The sequence below is a fragment of the Cataglyphis hispanica genome, chromosome 4, assembly GCF_021464435.1.
Source record: "Cataglyphis hispanica isolate Lineage 1 chromosome 4, ULB_Chis1_1.0, whole genome shotgun sequence".
NCBI classification, from domain to species: domain Eukaryota; kingdom Metazoa; phylum Arthropoda; class Insecta; order Hymenoptera; family Formicidae; genus Cataglyphis; species Cataglyphis hispanica.
The window spans coordinates 6,217,422-6,238,517 of NC_065957.1; the positions used below are offsets into that span (position 1 = coordinate 6,217,422).

General features: G+C 34.1%; 1 protein-coding gene across 1 annotated transcript in view; it reads right to left on the bottom strand.

Annotated features, from left to right (window-relative positions):
* The window catches only part of LOC126849297 (dipeptidase 1-like), an 85,231-nt gene extending 73,514 nt beyond the window's left edge, over positions 1-11,717 (bottom strand). Inside the window, exons 1-2 of the mRNA XM_050590989.1 lie at positions 11,430-11,717; positions 6,317-6,625 (exon numbers count right to left, since the gene is read on the bottom strand). Of these exons, the coding sequence (XP_050446946.1) occupies positions 6,317-6,625; positions 11,430-11,717 (597 nt within the window). The remainder of the gene's footprint in view (positions 1-6,316; positions 6,626-11,429) is intronic.
* Between the last annotated feature and the right edge of the window lie 9,379 nt (positions 11,718-21,096).

Genomic DNA, 21,096 nt, shown 5'->3' on the forward strand with positions numbered 1-21,096 from the left:
TGTGGGCATTATCAATTTGGAGACTTTAAACTTTAGGAAGCAGATTGATAGCAAAAATCTTTATTCAATATATTTCAAGCGGAAAGTTTTACTCTAACAGAAAGTCAGCTTGAACTTTTATTACAGAAAAATTTTCAATACAAAAATTACCAAATTGCAAAAAAATGATAGTCTTTCACTTTAAATTTTTATTATAGAAGAATCAACTTTAAAAAGCTTCATTAAGATCGGTAAAATAATGTGTGCAACAGTTCTATTGTTCTATACAGATTATTTAAATTATTTTATTTTTCTTCAATTGTTTTTATTTTGTTGGAAAAGATTTAATCTTTCTTTTTATATTTGACGCGCACTTGTTTCTCGTCTATAAAGGAAAAATGTTATGGCTGACATATTTCAGTCTTTACTACTACTATCTGTTGACTCCTATAATTCTGCGTATTCTTGTTAGAGAATTGAATATCTCAGAGAAAAGGAATAATAACAGAAAATTATACGGCTCAGAGAGAGAATATTTGAATATTTTTCTGTGCATTTATAATTCACGCTATTTTTTTAAATTAAGGTACGATTAAATACCGTGAACGGCGAAGGAGCGTGTGTATCAAGTTCCTTTCTAAATTTAAAGTGTTTATTGAGGTAGTATTTTCTACAACGGATTACCACGTTCAAACGTCGCAACGGATATTGGATTTTTCCGTACTTCTATGTGTTTGATCGAGGTTAACCCGAGTTAACAACGCAGAAACAGCACGACAACTTTTTTTTCTCAAGCGGTGAACGTAATGACATTACATAGTTATATAACAAGATGCATGTATATTAATATGTTTTGAGATTAATACCGTTTGTTTTATCAATATATACAAAAGATTCAATATATTAATTAATTTAAAATCTACTATTTTTACAAACATTCTATTGGACATCAGCTTTTGTTCTTTCGTTTTTAAGCTTTTAATGTTATTACGTGGTATATGTTATTATATAGTTTTAGCTGAAATATGTTTAATTTATAAAATTTTTTACATTTTTGCCGATAAAGACATTTCTGAGATTATTTTTTTTTTCATTTTATTTAAATAAAACTTGATTAAAAAATAATTTTAAAAAATTAAATAAAATTTTTGATATAAAAAAATGAAGATAATGATATCTGGACATATCAAATATATCACTATACTATAGGTTGATGGAAATTAGAATTCCTTATCGTAAAAACATTGCGATAAAACAAATAGATACGATTGGAAATGATTGTATTTGTCCTATTTCTTGAATAAGGTATTTTTCATTATCGAAATGAATTAATCAGAAACTATTTGGTTACATTTCTCATTTTGCACCATGTCACGTTTTCCTACTCTTGTTACGTTAAACAAATATAATTATATAGTGTATTGCCAATTTACTGATTTGGCATTTCTATCGAAGATAGAACAGACTGATTCTGTCGCGTGCTAATGGAATCTCTATACTTACGACGGCGTGTCATTGTCTGAGCACTTTGGAATTGTAATTTGCATTTATTATCTAGAGTTTCGGTATGTTATACATCGAAATCTCTGACGTCCCCAACTTTCCGAAAGACTAATTATTTCGCTAATGAAGACAGATAAATTTTGGTTAAAATCCTTAAATTTATGAACGTTTTATCGAATTCTTCTTTCATATTTTTTTCTATACATTTATCATTTTTTCTGCAATGTACATACAATTATTCTTATTTTATTATCTTAAAAGAAATTGAAATAATCAACTCGCGAAACACGCGAGTAAATTTGCCGCAATAGTGACAATCTATTTAGCGACATTTTACATATTCAATATGTACATTAATTCTTAAATACAATACATAACTATTTCTATTAGTAAAATAAATATAATAATTAATAATAATAAAATAATATTGTCTTTCTCTGTTTTTCTTTTTCTAGGGAAAAATAAAAAAAAAATATATGATACACATTGTGAAATAAATATCAGTACTGCAAAAATCAATATATATATATAAAATTGAAAGCGTATTAAATATACACTGTGATCTCCGGGATTAACATTGGAAATCTTGTCCGATTATTGTGTTCATTATACTACCAAATGAAACGAATTATTCAAGCGTTATGGAGAGTATCTTAAAGTGTAATCGTTCGGCGATTCCAGTAGCAATTAATAATTAATGATAACGATGCAACCATTTAATAACTCATTGGCAATTAATATAACATTCTAAATAAACCGATGATGGTTAATATCGAGCGGTTAGACGGCGGTTCGTATTTATTCGGCGGTTGCTAATAATTCCCAAGTCGTTACAATGAGTCGTCGCATAATTGCATTGCATGTAATTATAGCGACATGTGTGGTTATGATACATATTTAAATCTGACTCGAGCTTTGCTGCACAGAGAGACAGACTCGTCCCGATGACTTGTAATTTTTTAATACGAGAAAGGGAGGAGGGTGATTATATATCATTAAACTATCTTTCGATAGGAAAACAACTCTCCCTTGACGTTATTATTCTGACTTGTAGTCTCGAGAAACTCGAGGATCTTCAGTCCGAAATCCTCCAAGAGAAGCTCCAAGTTTCCGAATATAATCCATGGAATCCCTTTACCTAATTCCCAAATACACTCGGAATGTCAAGATCTACTGCTCGGCCATATATTCGTCATGTTACCGCATTCGCGACGAAACGAAGGAGGGAAAGTGCATTCAATTAGATGTTCGTCGTTATTAATGTGACAAGAGATCGATTTCTTTTGCTTTTCGAAATTTGTTTACGTTTGAATAGTATGGTTATTTTAATTGCATAATTTAAATAGTTTGATTATTTTAATTGTATAGTTTGAATAGTTTAGTTATTTTGATTGCATAATGCACGAAGCGCATGTTCATTACAATTTTTTATATTAGAAAAAAGGATTTTCGTACACATTGAATGGTAATTATATCTAAAAGTCTATTTTATTAAACTTGGTTAAATTTTATTTTTTAGTTAATTATATTTACTTATTATGAAAGTGGGTAAAAAAATCGATTAAAATAAAGTGAAATGACTGTTAAAGTTTTGTTTGCAAATGTGTATTATCTCGCATATTAAAAGAAAAAATATATATTCATTATCAAATTTTAAAAAATTAATACATACCAAAAAATAAATGTGATTATAGTCTGATAATTACTTAAGAGTAATGTTTTTATTTAAAGATATATTTGCATATATGTTCCGATATATTGCTGTACTTGAAATTTTATATTCGAAAGGAAGAGGAAAAATATAGTATATACTGGTTTATAAACTTTTATATACTAGCATACTCTTACTCTATACGGTAGCTCTATGTATGTTTTTGCCACGGAAAAGAGCCCGCATCGTGTGCAATCTATGCACTCGACGAAGTTTACTCGCCGCACTGCAGTGGTAACGACTCGGCTGCTGCGCGCCTTCTCGCACCGAGGATGGATTCTCCCCACCTGTTCTGTTCTGTTCGAAATGATTTTCCGAGAGTCTCGTGTGTACACGATTTTCGCCGCCACACACGCGCTCGACACACACACGCACACGCTTTCTCGAGCATACACACATGCACGTATGGTACACACCCGTATAACACACACACAAGCAAACATATACGCATACATCGTCGCACCTGACAGGTATCCTGATGATAGATATGCGCATGTACCGGTTTTTTTTTTTATTCGTTTTCGCTTCTTCCGATCCCTTCGCGATTCCCTGGCAAGCGGCCAGAATCGCAGTTCGACCGAACCAGGACGCGGGCTCTGAAGTTCGACGCGCGGCCCCGTTAGGCAGCACCCATTTCAAAATGAATTTTTCCCTTTCTCTCTCTTTTTCTATCTCCTTGTTCCTTTTTCTGCGCGAGATGTTCCGGTAGAATGAGGCCGCGCTGTCAAAGTTCGAAAACCCGCACGTACTTTTCTGAGTGAATCCGTGATTTTTTTGAAACGCGACGTTTCCATAAAAATAATAAATAGATAAAGTGATGAAGATATTTTTGTTATTCTTCTAATCTTTTAGAATCCGTGTACAGAATATAATATAGTTAAACAACTCTTGATTGACTATGCTATAATTATCTTATTCGGTTAATCAAATTTATGTTTTTAAGATAAAGAGGAATGATTTATTATAATCTATGAGTAAAATAAGATGAAAAATTTTTGCTTTTTATCGCGAATGATATGTATGTTGTATAACAAGGAGCACGATGATTGATCGAGGAAATCATGTAAAATTTAAATGTAATCTATTTTTCTTTTGTTTACTTTGACACTGTTGATGTAATCGTGAAATTCTATATATATTCAATACTTTTAATGAAATACGTCTATATGGAATATAATCATCAGTGCGCTGAATCCGCGGCATTAGATTTTCATAGATTTGTCATGAACATATGTTAGCATTCTCGTGGGAAATAACAGGAAGGACTTGGCGAAACATATATAATGCACATTCGTCTGCATATGCATTACGAACGTCTCATGGAGGCTCATTTATTCTTGCATAATCATAAAGACTTTGACGTAATACTGTCGGCTATTTTCTTCCGAAGAAACTTGGATGAAATTTACAAACTACATTTCTTTTCCGATTGTTTCTTCATCCCCTCATCCCTCCCACGTTTCTTTTCTTTTCTTTTGCCGTTCCTTATTTCTGCACTATTCTTTGACTCTCCGCAAGAGATTTCACGGACAGTTTGGTCGCACGTAAAAGATGAAACGCCAACGGAAGAAGCACACAGCGGGACGAGGTCTCAAAGCTGGAAGCTGCTTGTGAATTTTTCAAACCACGATGAATTACCTCTGATAGCAAGTACAGACGCGAAACACGGGATCTTCTAAGAAGAGCCGTCTTGGATGGGCAGATTCGTAATAATTCGATGAGCTTCCACGTCCGCGGCCATTACGTATTTATTCCGAAACGAATCGGAACGAATAGTAAAGTTGATTGTATCTTCAAGACAATTGATTCGAGCAAAATTCAGACGACAAATCAATTTGATGAAATATGATCATGGAGAACAAATAGAGGAAATTTGTTAAAAATTCTAATAAAGAATTTTTTGATTATTCCATTTCTATGTCAAATCAATTGCTAATAATCTTTTTATAAATACATAAAATTTTTGTTTGTATGAATTAAATTATTTGATTTTATAATTACTGTAATAGTAATTGAGAAATTGGAATAATATATGTTACAAGAATTCTTTTTTTGTGTCTTTTGTTAAAAAATAAATAAAAGAAAATATTTTTATTATCAATAATATTTATCCGGATAGTTAATTGAAATGGAGTATAAAAAATTTATTGTAACAACGAAAAAATAGCATGCTTTTATAATTCTCTAGCAGGATTACAACCCTTACTATAAAGGATTAACTTAAGGGCTTTAAATTTGCATCTCGGACTTTGTCGTCTTTTGTAAGTTTTATGAATACGTTAGCAAATTAGCTCGTCACAACGGTGACGCTGAATACATTAGAATGTTTCATAGGCGAAGGAAAACGAACCATAATGTGACAATTACACGATTCTTTTCTCGTGAAAAGCAGCTATTCCAAGTTTTTCATTTTAAATTTTGTAGTTGTATATTTTAAAACACATATTACAGAGGAACAAACTTTTTAATTGTGATATATTTTTTTTTGTATTCTCTAGATTTTTAAAACTTTGCACATAATCTCAAAATTTGAGATAAAACAACTTATAATATTCCAAGCAAATTCAGTTGCGAACAATGTTGACTCCAGTATATAGTTATATCATTTATGACAGAAAATCTAGAATCTTATCGTTATGCTTCATATCTGAAGATGTACCATTTTTTTTTTCTTCTATTTATGAAGGCTCACAAATGACTTTCCATCTCTCATCACGAAACGTTTGCGGACAGAGAGAAGCATTCCTCTCTCGCAGAATCATCATCGTCGACAAAACGCAATATCTCATCGTGATTACAAACTCGCGTGCATGCACTTACGTAACAAGCACGATATTACGCATGATTCGCAACAAAGCCCAGGATTTCGTCATTGCGCTCTGTTTGAAACGTTCCTATCATCAACAAATCGAAACTACACAACGAACGATTAAATTTCCTCATTTTCTTTCGGCAATTAACTTTATAATAAATATAGATAACAAGGAGCGTTGTGTACAATAACACAAAAATTATCTTCAGGAGAGACGAATGTATCTTTAATCAAAACGCATCTCACTTTTTCCAAAGAGCCTCTTCGTCCAATGATACATTTACCAGCGATGAATAAAACTTTTGACTCACCTGATAGTCCATGTAATTCCCATAGCCCATGTGGTTGCATGTGCAGGCGCAGGCCTGAATGTGCCTCCGCATGTCGAGCTCGACCTCCTCGCCGCACACACCTCTGCTCGTCGCCATCATCGTGTCCCCCATGCAATAACCACCGGTGCAATACATCCTCGGGTCACTTTGATCCAGGTAACCCCCACCGGTGTCGTCGTATCCGAGTCCGCTGGTGCACCTGGAATCCGAGGCGTATCCCACCCGGGACTGAGGACGCTCATCGTAGCCCAGTCTAGACTGGGGCCGATGGAATGTCGAGGATACATCCTGAAAGGAAAAGGAAATACAAATCACGCATGTACGCCTTTGATTCGATTACAGGAACACATTCGCAATTCTTTTTTAACAATCATTTTTTGAAAACGTATCAAATTCTTTTTTCTCGTTGAATTTTAAGAGAGATACGTGCGTAAATCATTTGAATTTAGAATTTATTTATTCATATATTTATCTATATAAGTAGCATATTAGCATATTTTTGTCGAAAGCATAGGCAATCTTGTTGTGCTTTAAATATATAATCTTATTTAATTAATTTTATATTTATATGGCTATAATCCGGATCTTAATGAGAATTTTATTTCCTTACTCGTACAAGTTTTCGCTGTTTATAATCCGCAGAATTATATTTTCTGCCATTTATATGTCGTAGGCAAATAGTTGTTTTAGGAAAATAGCTTTTGACTAGACAAATGCTATCTGCCTGATCAAATGGTTTTTGTTCGTTTATTTTTGTGTTAAGATGCCATTTTTTTAGGCAAATGCTATTTTCCTAGGCAAATATTATTTGACTGAATATTATTTGATCGCTGTTGGTATTTGTTATAATTATTAATAAGATAATTATTTAATTTAACGCTTTCACTTCAAATATCGATAGAAAAGTATATGCGTGAAGGCAATGTGTTCTGTCCCCCTCCCTACGGGGGCTCCACTACTATTAAAACTAGACACGTAAGTTTGCTTTGAACCTCGCTTTGCGTGGAAAGTTGTAAACCCATGTAAAATCGTTTCACATGGGTTTACAACTTTTCACGCGAAGCAAAGTTTCACATATTATTATAATATAAAATAAAGATCGATAAAAATTAAAGATTAATATATAATTATTATTTCTTTTTCAAGATTGACACGCAATAAAAAAGAATATAAAAAATAGATTATTTTTAGCTGAAATAAAACATATTTTTGCATTTTGTATGTATCTGCCGGAAGCAATTCGGTCAATTAATCCATCTTTGTAAATGTTTTTATAAATTGTTTTAATATAAATTTAATTGTAAGATATTAAAATATCTGAGCTTGTGCGTGTATGTGTATTATTAAATGGTTTTTTTTACAAATACATGCTATTATTTTAAATTTTCTTTGAATAAACATCCGTTAGAGATTAAATGTATCGCGAAAAAATACAAAAGGGAGAGAATTTTATTCGCTGCGTTTATCTCTTGTTGCTTCTTTTGGTACATTTGCGGTTATCGCGATCGCAATGCTCCATGGCTTACGAGTCATTCCTTACAGTACCTATGCATCGCATCCTCGTTCGATATGGGGGCAATAGTGCGGCAACCGTCATCGTGGATCGTCGCGGCGTTGTATTGCGCTATCTTTACACTTCGATACGGGGGCCTCTCCCTAACAGTAAAGTATCGATATCGCTAAAATAACCGGAACGTATGTGCACGGCCTTTGAAGCCACGTACAGGATCCTGAAATTCGCGCTGGTAACGTTTCGCCGTCATCGCCTCACGATTCCAAACGATAGAAACTGTAAAAGCAGAGTTGGCACCTTCCTCCGCGATTTCACGAGCGGAGAAAAATATCTCGTCTGACACTTTCGATCGACAGTTTGCCGATTTCTGGAGCTTTGCTTTCGAATCAGTGAATTTTGTAAACTCTATCAAGTCTTGAGAGAAAGAGAGAGAAAGAGAGAGAGAGAGAGAGAGAGAGAGAGAGAGAGAGAGAGAGAGAGAAATTATATATATTTAATATAACATAATATAATAATCTCTCTCTCTCTCTCTCTTTCTATCTCTTAATTTTTTTGTCGCGTAATAATATACACGCCAATTTCTTACTAAAATTTATCAAGAAAAATGAAATAAAATATACGTTATTATTTATGATAGATAAAATAGCTATAATAAAATTATTCTCAAAAATCCATATATCTTTTATATTGAGAAAAGTTAGTGTTTTTAATTAAATTGATTTATATTTTGTAAAATTTTGAAGATTTATTTAATTTTAGTATAATAAAATTTTTTAGAAAGAAAAGCGTATAATGCGGCATAGGAAGATTAAGTAGAGAAGGTGCACGTTTAGGGAACCATCTGCGATGATATCGCTTGGAAAGGAAACATTGAGGAATAGACGGATGATCTGCGCGTGATCGCTTTGTATATGCGTTATGCATCCGCGAAATTGCATCCGTAGGCGCGATGCGGCCTGCGGCTAGAATGCTAAAATTTAATAGGATATTGATATATATATACTTTTATATTTTTTTATGTCAAATACCGACATTTATATCAAGTATCGACATTTTTCACATACTCGATATTTCTTTCATGCATATTCATATCATTATTTGCGGTAGACAAGGAGGAAGACTTTTTGCGGCAATTAAATTCATAAAAATCGATTGCAGATTAACATCTCCAATCTCTATTCGAGCGTTTCAAAGGCATTCTCAATTGCGATCGTAAAGATAAATAATCGATGATAAAAATGCTCAATTTAGAGAATGAAGTATCGATAATACTCATTTACGTCAATTCATATAAAAAATTAATAATGAACGCGAGGAATAATACCGATTTATCCTGGACGGTGTCATTTTCGCATGATTCAGCGAGATTTCGCGATCTCTCTATTCGGTGAGAACAGCCGCTGAATCGATAGTCTGCGGATGTAACTTGGAGAGCTGAAGCGCCGGGCCAAATCAATTTTCGGATACTGAAAATCCTATAATGGCTCTTGGAAGATTTCTGCGGCCAAGTTGAAGCGGACCTCGTGCCGAACTTGTGCGAGCCGAGAAACTCGTAACTCGTGTGGCGGCTACTGCGGATCTCCATCTCGTAGACGAGAGATGAGATTCATTTCTATTCTTGCAAACGCGCGTACCGTATTCATAAACGCGTCGAATTAACGGAAAAAAATAAGAAAATCACAAATAGCAATGCGACGTTTTTAGCGGCGATATTGAATTAAACTTCTATCCCTCTAGAGTATTTCGGGTGCGTATTCTTTTTTTTTTTTTTCTTTCGTTTTGTGTTCTGCTTGAAAAGTTTTAATTGTAACAATTTGTTTTTTCTGTACTGCCTTAAAATATGATAATGTATGTGCTCCGAAATTTTGTTGATAGAAATGTTATAAGCGCATCGTCTTTCATCAAATTAGAATTCAGCACGTAAAATTTTTGATCGAACGTTATTCTGGTACATGACATTATTGTCTTATTATTTTGATTACTAATTTGCGCGAAAATATAGCGAATTTTTGTCTGCATGAGTAACATTCAGTCTTCACGGTAACTTGATCACATTTCATATGTTAAATATTGTAATGACAATGTCCCTTGTGTATATTTCGCATAATGCAGTGCGATATTTTTATTTCAAAAATAATCTTCCTTACTCATTTTTATCATTTCATATCTGAAAGTGAATATTCATGCATGAAAAGTACTACTCGCGATTCATATTATCGATAGCGATCATTAATTCGCTGAATCGTGGTGATCTTAAAGTCTGCTCTTTCCGCGCTAACTAAGCTCCTATTTCCTTGGAATAGGCAAAGTCAATTTTCGCCATCCCATAATCATAAATACGAGGCTCCGGCAGTGTGTTCGTTATAAAATGCCGAACTCGTTCGATTTTATTAGATAATTATCGTGTAATATTTGCACCTGGACTCGATATTAAATTTAATCAACATCGAGACGTGTAGCGGCAAAATATAATATTAGATTTTACTTTGAACTGCGATCAATCGTTCTGAGATGAATTGTATATTGGTAATTTCATTGCCAATATAAAATCGAAAAATTCAGTTTTAGCGAAATATCTTTACCCCATGCATATATACATAAATAAATCATATTTTATTTACATTATATAAATTATTTACATAATATAAATATGTATAAAATATATAAACGCAGAAATGAAACATATTTTTATTATATAAATACAATGTTTTAAAAATTGCTTCTATAGAAAAGTTGCTATGCATTTATTCTAAAAACATTTTATATATGTCATTTGATGAATGCTTTTGTGCAATAATGTAGTATTATTATAATTATAATATAATGTCAAATGGAAAAGCTATGTTGTTGAAATTTTTAAAGAAATACTCGACTCATCGTTGAGAATTTTGCCATTAGATATTCAGAACTTTCTTATAGGCTTTATAAAAAATTCTAATTTTTTAATTAACAATAAGCTTTTAGTAGTTTATGCAAATATTTGCAACTATATCCAACATTTACAATGTCAACGGTCTCTTATTTTGTCAGCACAATTACGGAATAACAAAATAACGCGCTAACTAATAAGAGCATATCTTTAGTATTAATAGTGAAATGCTGTTATGAGTACATACAATGTAAATTACTGATAGAAGTGCTTATACTTTAAATATTGACGATAGTAACAATGTTATAAATAGTGAATTGTAATCACGAACGTATCGATTATCGTACATAATTGGGTAATAATTTTGATATTAATGGTATTCAATGCGTTTACACTTATTGTTAACAATTGAATTCCCTTGTAATATCTAAAAAATATTATTTTTTTTAAGTATAATTAATTGATTCAGCTGCCTGATATTTGCGCAAATGACGAAACGAATCGATGCATGGATGATATTGAATATTACACGTTTCAAAATAATAATAATAATTATTCCTCGTAATTTTTTTGAATGCTTAATTAATTTAATTCGCGCTTAATTTAACGAAATCTCAATGTCATTGACACACTAATTTATCCCTATATGACAAAGAGCCTTAATTCTTATTAAAGATGCTTTGAATCAAGAGTCAAAAGTATATGCATACCTGAGAATAGGATTCCTCCTGATACGGCGTCCTGCGATGGCATTCGTCGTAGCACCTGCCGTCGTAGCCGCTGGGCGGTCGTGAGTATGGATCCTGGGCCGCTACCGCGGCCGCGCAGCAGTCCGGGATTTGCGCCTGGTAGGTCTCGTATGGACACTTGTCAGGCTGGACCGGTCGCGGAGCCTGGTGCACACGCTCCTGCGGTCCGCTTCCGTAACCGGCGCCGCCACCCCCGGCGCCGCCACCCCCGCCGCCGCCGCCGCCACCGACGCCGCCGGTGTGATGCATCGTCGTCGTCCACTCCCGCGGACCTCCTCCTCCTCCTCCTCTCGCCACCTGACCTCACCGCACCACCACCTCCCCCGATCACTGCATCCTAATCTCGCGTGGTGCGCGACGCGCGATCGAATCCGCGGCCTCGGCGTGCCTCGTCTCTGTCGCGCGGCCCTCTTCGCACGGGTCCATCCTCATTACACTCTCCGCACTTATACACCGCGAGTTTTATCCTCGTTGAATATTCCGGGTCGCGTTAGCCCATCTTCGACTCGTACCTGCATAATTAAGCGCGTTAATAGCGCTGACAAGGGTGTCATCTCTCTCGAGCGTACGCTCGAACTTGCGACAATGTGTCGGATACGAATTGGACGGAATTGTCGTCTACCCTTTACTCTCGCATTTAGTGCCTGCGCCTCACTCGTATCAATGCACCGCGATACGGATCAAACTTGGAGAACCATATGTATTCTCTCGCAACTGCCGAAAGTAAACTGCCGGCTCTCTTCTTTACCTACTTCGCGTGTGTATTTACGAGTCGAGGTTTCTTTTTTTGCATTATTTACTCGAGCCCCTTTAATCTTAGTCCCTTCGAGCGCTTTTTCAGTGTCGTCTCTCAGTGTAAGCTTTTAGATACTCGTATTCGGGGAACGGCGATGCTCGATCAACATGCCAGACTTGATCCACTCATTGATCTTGTCTGACCCCTTGTCTGGCGGAGCGTACGATGTTGCTATGTAAACTAATGAGTTTGCAAGTAGAGGAATGAAGAATCGGTCCTCTTGGCAAATGCATTTTTCACGTATTAAAAACGCGAAATATATAGCAATGGATAATCGTAAAGTAATTTTGAAACACGTGTAAAATTGTCGACAGACGACGATTGCGAGAATATCTTATGAACGTGATCCACGATGAGTTTTGGGAAGGCTGTCTAGATTCTCTATTGAAAATGTGCCCGTAAAGGATGCTTCGCCGTTCTAGAAACGACATGGACTTTCCTAATCTAAACTTGGAGAGTTTGCGTGGCCTTGGCTCTCTCTCTCTCTCTCGAGTTGATGTATATATCGATATAGATCTCGTTATAGATCTAAAATATATGCACAAAACTGCATAAGCTAGCTGACATATCTATATGTATGAATCGTAATTAGCGCCTCTTAATTTATCGCAAGAGCCAAACAGGCACGCCCGGCTAAAACTTTGATTGAGTGATAGAACAGCGTTATAGCGAGACTATGTAAAGAGACCGTAACACGTCTGCTTGAGACACTTCTCTCTTTCTCTCTCTCTCTCTCTCTCTCTCTCTCTCTCTCTCTCTCTCTCTGTCGCTACTGGATAGACAATATTATATAATTAACTAAGATGAAGTGAATCAATTACTATATTTGGAGCAATTATTTAATTTTCTTTGTTTGAATAATTGCATGCAATTTAATTAGTATTGTGGGCATCAAGGATCATTTTAGCTTATATAATATTTGCATTTGTATATCAATTGATGCTTTAACATGTTATATCACGTAAATGTTTAAAATACATGCATGCAATTACTCCTCCAGCAGTCTGTAAAATTCAACAATTTATTGTTGATATATAAATATGATATAAATATGTAAAACATATGTAATAAAATATTATTTATTATATATTAAAAAATAGAAATACACCTTTTTCTATCTCTCTCTTTTATAACGTAATATATTAGAAGAGAGAGAGAGAAAGAGAAAGAAAGAAAATAAGATATAACAATTATTCTCAAGAGCAAAGATCGCGAATTAAATGAACTGTTAAAGTTTTCAGATACATTGGAGGACTTAGAGTTAAAAAATAAAAAATATATAACGTTTGTTTGAAATATGTAAACAACGCTTCTATTCTGCTTGTTCGCAAATATACAAAGAATAATTTGTTTTTGTTTCGATGGATGAAAGCAAAAAACGTGGTACCTTTTAAAATTATATTTTAAATTCTCAATAAAATGAACAATTTTAAAATGTTTCTTTTTACACAACGCGCGAATGTTTCTGTGTTATTAAACTAACATAAAAAATATCTTCAATTTTTAAATATATATTTTAAATTCAACTATTATTATTATTATTTAATTTTAATTACAATATTACTTATTCAGTCTTCATTTTTAAATTTAATATTGTTATCAATTTTAGTATCCGATTCAACTATCAATATATACGATGTCAATTTTAAATTAATATATTGTTCACTATTGTGGTTATAGGTGGTAGATCAGTTAGAAATAAATCAATTAAATATAGATCAGTTAGATATAGATAGTTAGATATATATCGAGCAATTGCCTTTTACGATCTTAGCTGTAAAAGCGCTTTGTTGCTTCCTGTAATTTGCACTTAATTCGCATACAGTATATATAAGATGACAGTCATCTGCTGCATTTAATTCGAATAGTTTCATCATTTTACTCAGATGTTCACTGAAAAATGATTGGAGATTGATATTAATACGAATATTATTCTTCACCTTTCAGTATTATTTTTACACAAATTAGGCTGCAATTTTGTTCATGTATTAAATTAATTTAAGAGATATAATTAAACTATTAAATTTTATTTGAACCAAAATAAAAAAGAAGATAAGTCAAAAATGTTTTTTATAATCAAAAGAAAGAAGCAATTTTTTGGTTTTAATATTTAATTAAATATATGAAGGACAATTTTTGCACAACTATGAAAAATAAAGGTAATAAAACAATAAAAATTACAATTTGACGAAATAAAAAAAATTATTGTTTGAAAATATTGCCGATTTAATATTACAGATTTATAGATTTAATTTTATACATTTCATATACATAATCACGCGTGTGATATTAATTAGGTTCGCTTACTGCAACGATTATTTCTTTTGCAACGATTCGAGACAATTGGCAAAGCGCGATTGATATTCGAAGCAACCTCATTATTATCCACAATACGCCCCTGCTTTCATCTACTCGCGCCGCGTAGCACGTTACGGACGTTTGCCGGAAATCAAAAATCCCTCCGCAAATACTTGGGAAGATATCAGCGGCGATTCTACCTCCGCTGTATCACAGGCAGCATAACTTGTTTCGACCAACAAACTCGAACGTGCTTGGAACTGCAAATTCGTTGATTTTCTCGAGTGAATTAGGCGCTAGGAGGGTTTCGAGGGAAAATTCTTCGCGGTGCACAACGCGGATTTCGAAGATTGTAAGATAAAGTTCCAATATAGAGTTCACAAGTCGGAGTTCATTCTTTTTTATTATAATAAGAATAAAAGGACAGAATTGTACATATAGAATATAGAATAGATATAGAAGCACATCTTAATTATCAGTTCAATTAACCATTTTTTAAAGATTATTTCTCTTTTGTTTTATATATTAAAACTTTAATTAATCTCAAAAGCAATTTTAAGATAATCTTTGAAAGAGGATTGGTCCAATAATTGTATCCTTAAAAATAAAAATCTATTAGAGAATTAATAAGGATCTTTTAAAACGCGAAATCAAATGTAATCAAATCTTTTTCTTTACCTATATTTATTGAATTTTTAAAGTTTCAATCTAAAATTTAATTTCTCAGAGATATAGAGAATATTGAAACTTATAAAGGATATAATTTCTCCATAAACTCTTTTTTTAAAGATAAATTGATCCAAAATTTTAGTATTTTTCTATGATTTTAGAATAACCTGTGTATTATTAAAGAGCAAAAAAATTATCATTTAATCAATACAAAGATTTCTTAGGATTAACCTAGATTATTTTTCGCATGATTCATAAAATAAAAATGGAGCAGAGTCAGAACAGGAGAGGGTCAGAACGAACCTGCAGTCCCGGTACACGCGCGCGCAATCCCGCTTTCCCGGAAACCCGGTTCGATCACGAATTCAGTGTGTGCGCGCGCGTAGCGGCCTCCTGCTGGATTTAGTTCACCCTTTTGTTTTACTTCACCTCTCATCTCTGACCGCTTCCCTCCTACCGCATTCTCGAGACAGCGGTGGCAGGGGGCTTTCCATATACGTGGTGTTTTTATTCCCGATGTATTTTTCGTCCCCACCCGCGAGTTTCGCCGTCCGGTGTAAACGATAAGCGCGGTCCCCCCGTCCATGAAAACCAAAGCTTTTTCGGATTTTCAATGATTAGCTGAAACGCGCGATGGCCGAGAGTAGGGGAAATAGAACGAGATGATACGACGAGCTCGTCCGAGAGAGACTGCGACTTGCCACGCGCGTACCGTTTTATTCATTGTTCGTAGTCACGACAATGCTGTCTGACTTTGGCTCTGTTCCGGTCGATTTCACGGACGCTCGATTAATTGATCGGAATTTTGTTTTCCTTTTGTTTTATTCTAAAACTTGGACCAGAGGACAATTGTTTCGTTAGCCGACATTTTTCTATCTCTATTCTATTCTATCTGCTCTTTCTTCATAGCACGAATCTCATAATTTCTCGCTCCTTTTAAACATGTATAGAGATCTTCCATAAATATTAAAGAAGATTCTACCTTTTTTTTTTCATTTATGAAGTTATTATTAAATAATATGATGGAATGCCGGGATACTTTCTCATAACAGAAATATCGAGATAGAAATGATCAATTATGAATTATGCTTCAACGAAATAAACTATCGGATTACAAGTTACCGCAAAATACGTTTTACTTTTACAGATAACTTTTCTAATTTACTTATCAATATTTGATATCAGAATTTTAAGCATTGCGAGGAAAAAGGATAACATCCGATAAATAATTTTCGTTGAAAAAAGAAATCAACTTTAAATTAGTTGAAGAATCCGAAAGAAGAAAAGGAGGAAGATGAAATTTGTGGCAAAATTTCAGGCATCTCGTATATTTACGAAAATCTTAACAATTGTTGTCGAGAGATTGTCGATAGAAGAGCTCGTTAGTAATAAGACTCGGGCGCGCAAACTTGAGAAAGTTTCAATAGACCATCGAAATCTCCTCCGACCGCTTGTAGCTCCATCGGAATGTATTTGCCGACATTTTAATATTCCATGATGGAACGTGACTACCGCAGTGACGTTTCATACATCTATTTACTAGACGGATTTTTATGCGCTTTTCGTGCTGCGATACGACGCAAGGGTCACGCGTCGCGCTTTACAACCGAACTTTAATAAAATATCTCCGACGACGACGACGCGCATTTAAGCACGGCGTTCGAACATTTTCCGTTCGATATTTGTAAAACCTTCAGGATCAAGTTCCCTCACGTGGCATGCATTGTATCGATGTGTACGTGCGCATATAATATTTACGGAATTTTTCATTAATCGAAAAGTTAATTTACAATAATGATGAATAATTCAAAAAATATTGTTTTTTTTTAAGAGAGTAAATTAAAAATAAATTATTCAGCAAAATCAAATGAAAAGTCTTATATAAATAAATTGATTAATTAAATAATTGTAAACTGTTTAATAAAAAAGATTTTTTTCATAGCATCTATCAATAACGTTGTAAAGTAAACATTGTAAAAATTCAAACAATAATTATTTGAAATTTACTTCAGTTGCAATAACAATACTTGGCTATTTATATTTTTAATTATTCTTATATATTAATAAAAATTGAATAAGACGCAATTAAACTGCGACGAATGCAAACTTGTTGCACAGATGTTTTTCACACATATATATATATATATATATAAAATAAAAAGAAATATTTCTCACTGTTAAATTATATTATACTTCCGTGTAAATATCATCGAGGTAGACGATACGAAGAATGACGTTTCTCGGCCGAGGCAATTTCTTCATCGTTCCATCGTCGTGACGAAATTGCCGTTAGATCGGGCAGATAATTTTCTCTCTTCTGGATGGATCCGAGGGTGGCCCGCCGGTGGAGCGAGAGGAATCTTCATCATTTAAGGACGAACCGGGTGCCCGACTCTACATCGGACGCGATCATCAATCTTCGCGAGGCAAGGGTAACACGTTCATCTCCCAATTACGAGGCCTCTTCCTTCCGGGAGGGAAGATTTGCATCCCAGAGGTGGGTGCATCTTTTGGTTTGAATCGACTCTCAGTGAGATTACAAAGACATTTAGTTTATATATCTTTCATGAAGAGAAAACTGTTTTATGTAAATGACGTTTGTAAGATTTTTCCATCCATGTATGAGGCATATACTTATAATATTATATATATATGTATGATCGAATACTGTAAATCAAATACTTGTAAGTCAAGCTAAGCCTAAATGTCAATAATGAATAAAGCAAAAAAGAATATCCCTTTTTTTAATTTTAAATGCAAATTGCAAGCGATCAATTGACGGTTAAATTGCACTTCTTTAAATAATAATAATAATAATAATAATAATAATAGATCCCTTGATTATGACTGAACTACACGCGACAATAGAGTCATGTCTAAAAATCTTCTACTCAAGAAATGAAAGTAGTGACGAAAGGGAAGCCTTTTTCTCACAAACTACAAGCAATGTTTCTCTCCACAATAGGGAATATCAATAAGAAGACCGTATATTACTAGGCATACTTCCGTTTAAGCGCAAGAATCGATTAAGTCTCTAGCATAATGTAGTGAGAGAGAAAGCAACCGCTATTATAATACAGAGTTTGATGCTAGTTACGATCTTGCGTAATAATATAATGAGCTATTTCACGATGTAAGATCATAAACGCGTTATTATAACAAAGGATTTCTCTCGTTATTTTATTTAGTGTCTGATTTTAGTTTAATACTGCAATTTTCCCGATGTCTGATTTTAGATACAGAATACTTTTCTCGGAATCTGTGCTGTCTCTTTCAAAATATCGATGAATGATTATAAAATTCATATCTTGTTGATTTAAGATTACATCAATGGATATAATTATCATTCTAGTCGTGCTTTTTTCTTGTTATCGAATTAATTAAAATATTTTTGCTCATTTCTCTCTTAAATTTTTCATCTCTCTCAAATCCCTTCTCAAAATTCCTATAATAACTAACAGCGAATATTTTGGAAAATTTCTTGTTAACTACATATTTCGTCATGATACGTTTAGTTGCGGCATAAATTGATTGAAAAAAAAAAAAAGATAAAGATCGCTTAAATTGGGTTTATCAATGAAAGAATTTACGCCCCAAAAAATATCTTTGCCAGGATGTAATCTCGTCTAGTTGAACGCGCCCTGATTATAAACGCCATATGTTATACACGCACAATTCGTACGTGCACGCAAGAGATATGCCATCATGCCGTTACGTCGATAATGACACGCTACAACGTGTTATGTTCCAATTATGAATCGAAGCTACTCGAAATCTATGTCGAGAGCTGCAAATCTGTGATGCAGGACATGATATATTGGGCAATTATTAAATTTAATTTTCACTTGTCAAAATGATTTTTCCATAAAATTCAATGTTAAACTCAAATAAATTATTTGTCTTAAGAGAAAGCTATATTATTTGAATGTAAAAGTCACATAAATTAAAAGAGATCTATTTTTGGAGTAAATTATTGGACAGAATTATTAAACAGAAATTGATGCATTACTTTCTATTTATACAACAATAAAAATAATGAATAAATTATGTAAAATTAAATTTCTGTTAAAAATAAAATTTTGAATTCTTAATTAATTTGAGTATAAATATTTTCAGCTTGTCAGAATTTCTCAGCGTGTTATTTTCCAGATAGATCGAATGAATCTGCAATGATATCTTATTTGAAGCGGCGATTCGAAATGCGTGTGTTACATATCGTATGATATAACATATCGTACTTCGCTCGCTCGAGATGTAAATATGTAATGTAGCAAATATTATCTGACAAGCCACGTGTAGAGAGAACTTTTTCCCCGCGTCGACTTGCGGCGACAATATATCGACACTATATAATTTACATATTCGGAATTACCGGCAGCGCGTACTATATCATACTTATCAATGCAAATCGAAAAGCCGCGTTCGCGCAAAATCGCACGTAACTGAAATTTACGATGATTCACGATCGGTTCGAACATACGTTGCCCCGGGAGTATACAGTTTGTTAATTTAAATGTTAAACACAGATGATCTAGCCGTTGCAATGATTGTATCGAATCGTTCTCGCCGCAAATTACACAATGTACAAGTTCGTATCGCTTTGTAGGTTGCGTGTTTTATTCGCATTTCCTCGACGCACGCTAGCGTCAGCTCTCCTTTTTTCCGGTAAGAAAAGACTCGCGCCCCTGACAGGACGATCAGTCAAGATCGAGCAGGGCAAGACGTTTTATCCAGAGCCAATTACTAACCTTCGCCTCAAAGAGGGGCAACAATTTGCCATCGTTTTTATCGCTTCAATGTATGTTTTAATTGTTTCTTTATATTTTACTTACTTAATATTAAAATAAACAGAAAGTGTAATATCTGTCAACTTTCCCAAGTTATCAGCTGAAGAAGGATTAAGAAGAACTATAATAATATCTTGACCCTGCCATTGCAGCGGATTAAAATTTGAAGCAAACTTCAAGTCGGGGGGCTTCTCGCGAGGCTCGATTATAATACCGTCGCGATCACAGATTTGAACTATGCCGATAAGTTGGATTAATTAATGGGCCGACTAAGCGAGCGCGCGGCAAGATTATCTATCCTCAGGGGATGCGAAAATGCGTCGGATACTTCCAATAACTCACCGTTTCTCTTTGCAACGCAAACAAGATAGAAAATCTTTTGTCTTCGTTTGGCAGGTTATCTATTGGGCGATCTTCTAATTTCATTTTCTTATTTTTTTTTTTTTTTTGCATATTTCGTCGCATAGCATAGCAGCAGCGTTATTGATTTTAGTTACGAAAGTTTAAATGTAAGGAGTCTGAACGCGCTCTCTATCCGCGTTAATTACACGCCGTTTCTTGAACGCTGTGAAAGAGCGTCTTATAACGGATGAAACGTTAATTGCTACCGTCGAGTCGAAGTGCATGAATTACCTGTATTGCACTAATGACCTCGTTAGGGTCAGAAGTTGCGAGCGGTATTCTTATCACGATGATATATTATGCTATTCTAATCTACAAGCTGTTTCAAAAATTTCTAATTCTTATCGAAATGTTCTCGTTATATTTTTTAATAAATTTACAGTCCATTTGATGCTATTGGCGCTAAAATTTCGATTAAATGCATTTTTAAAGATCTCGTTTTACATTCAACACGCTCATGCAACTTTTAGTCATTATATTACAATTGATAGGTTCGCAAGCTTCGTTTTCACAAACTCGTTGACAACCCTTCGGTTTGTTTTGACCATCATCGGCCAATACGTTTGTGATAACTCGCCACTCGATCCCGATGCGGCAAGAGTGGTGATAGTCCATTTATTTATTTTTTTTTTTATTTTTTTTTTCCCCGCTCCGCTAAAAGCCCGGCTCCGATATC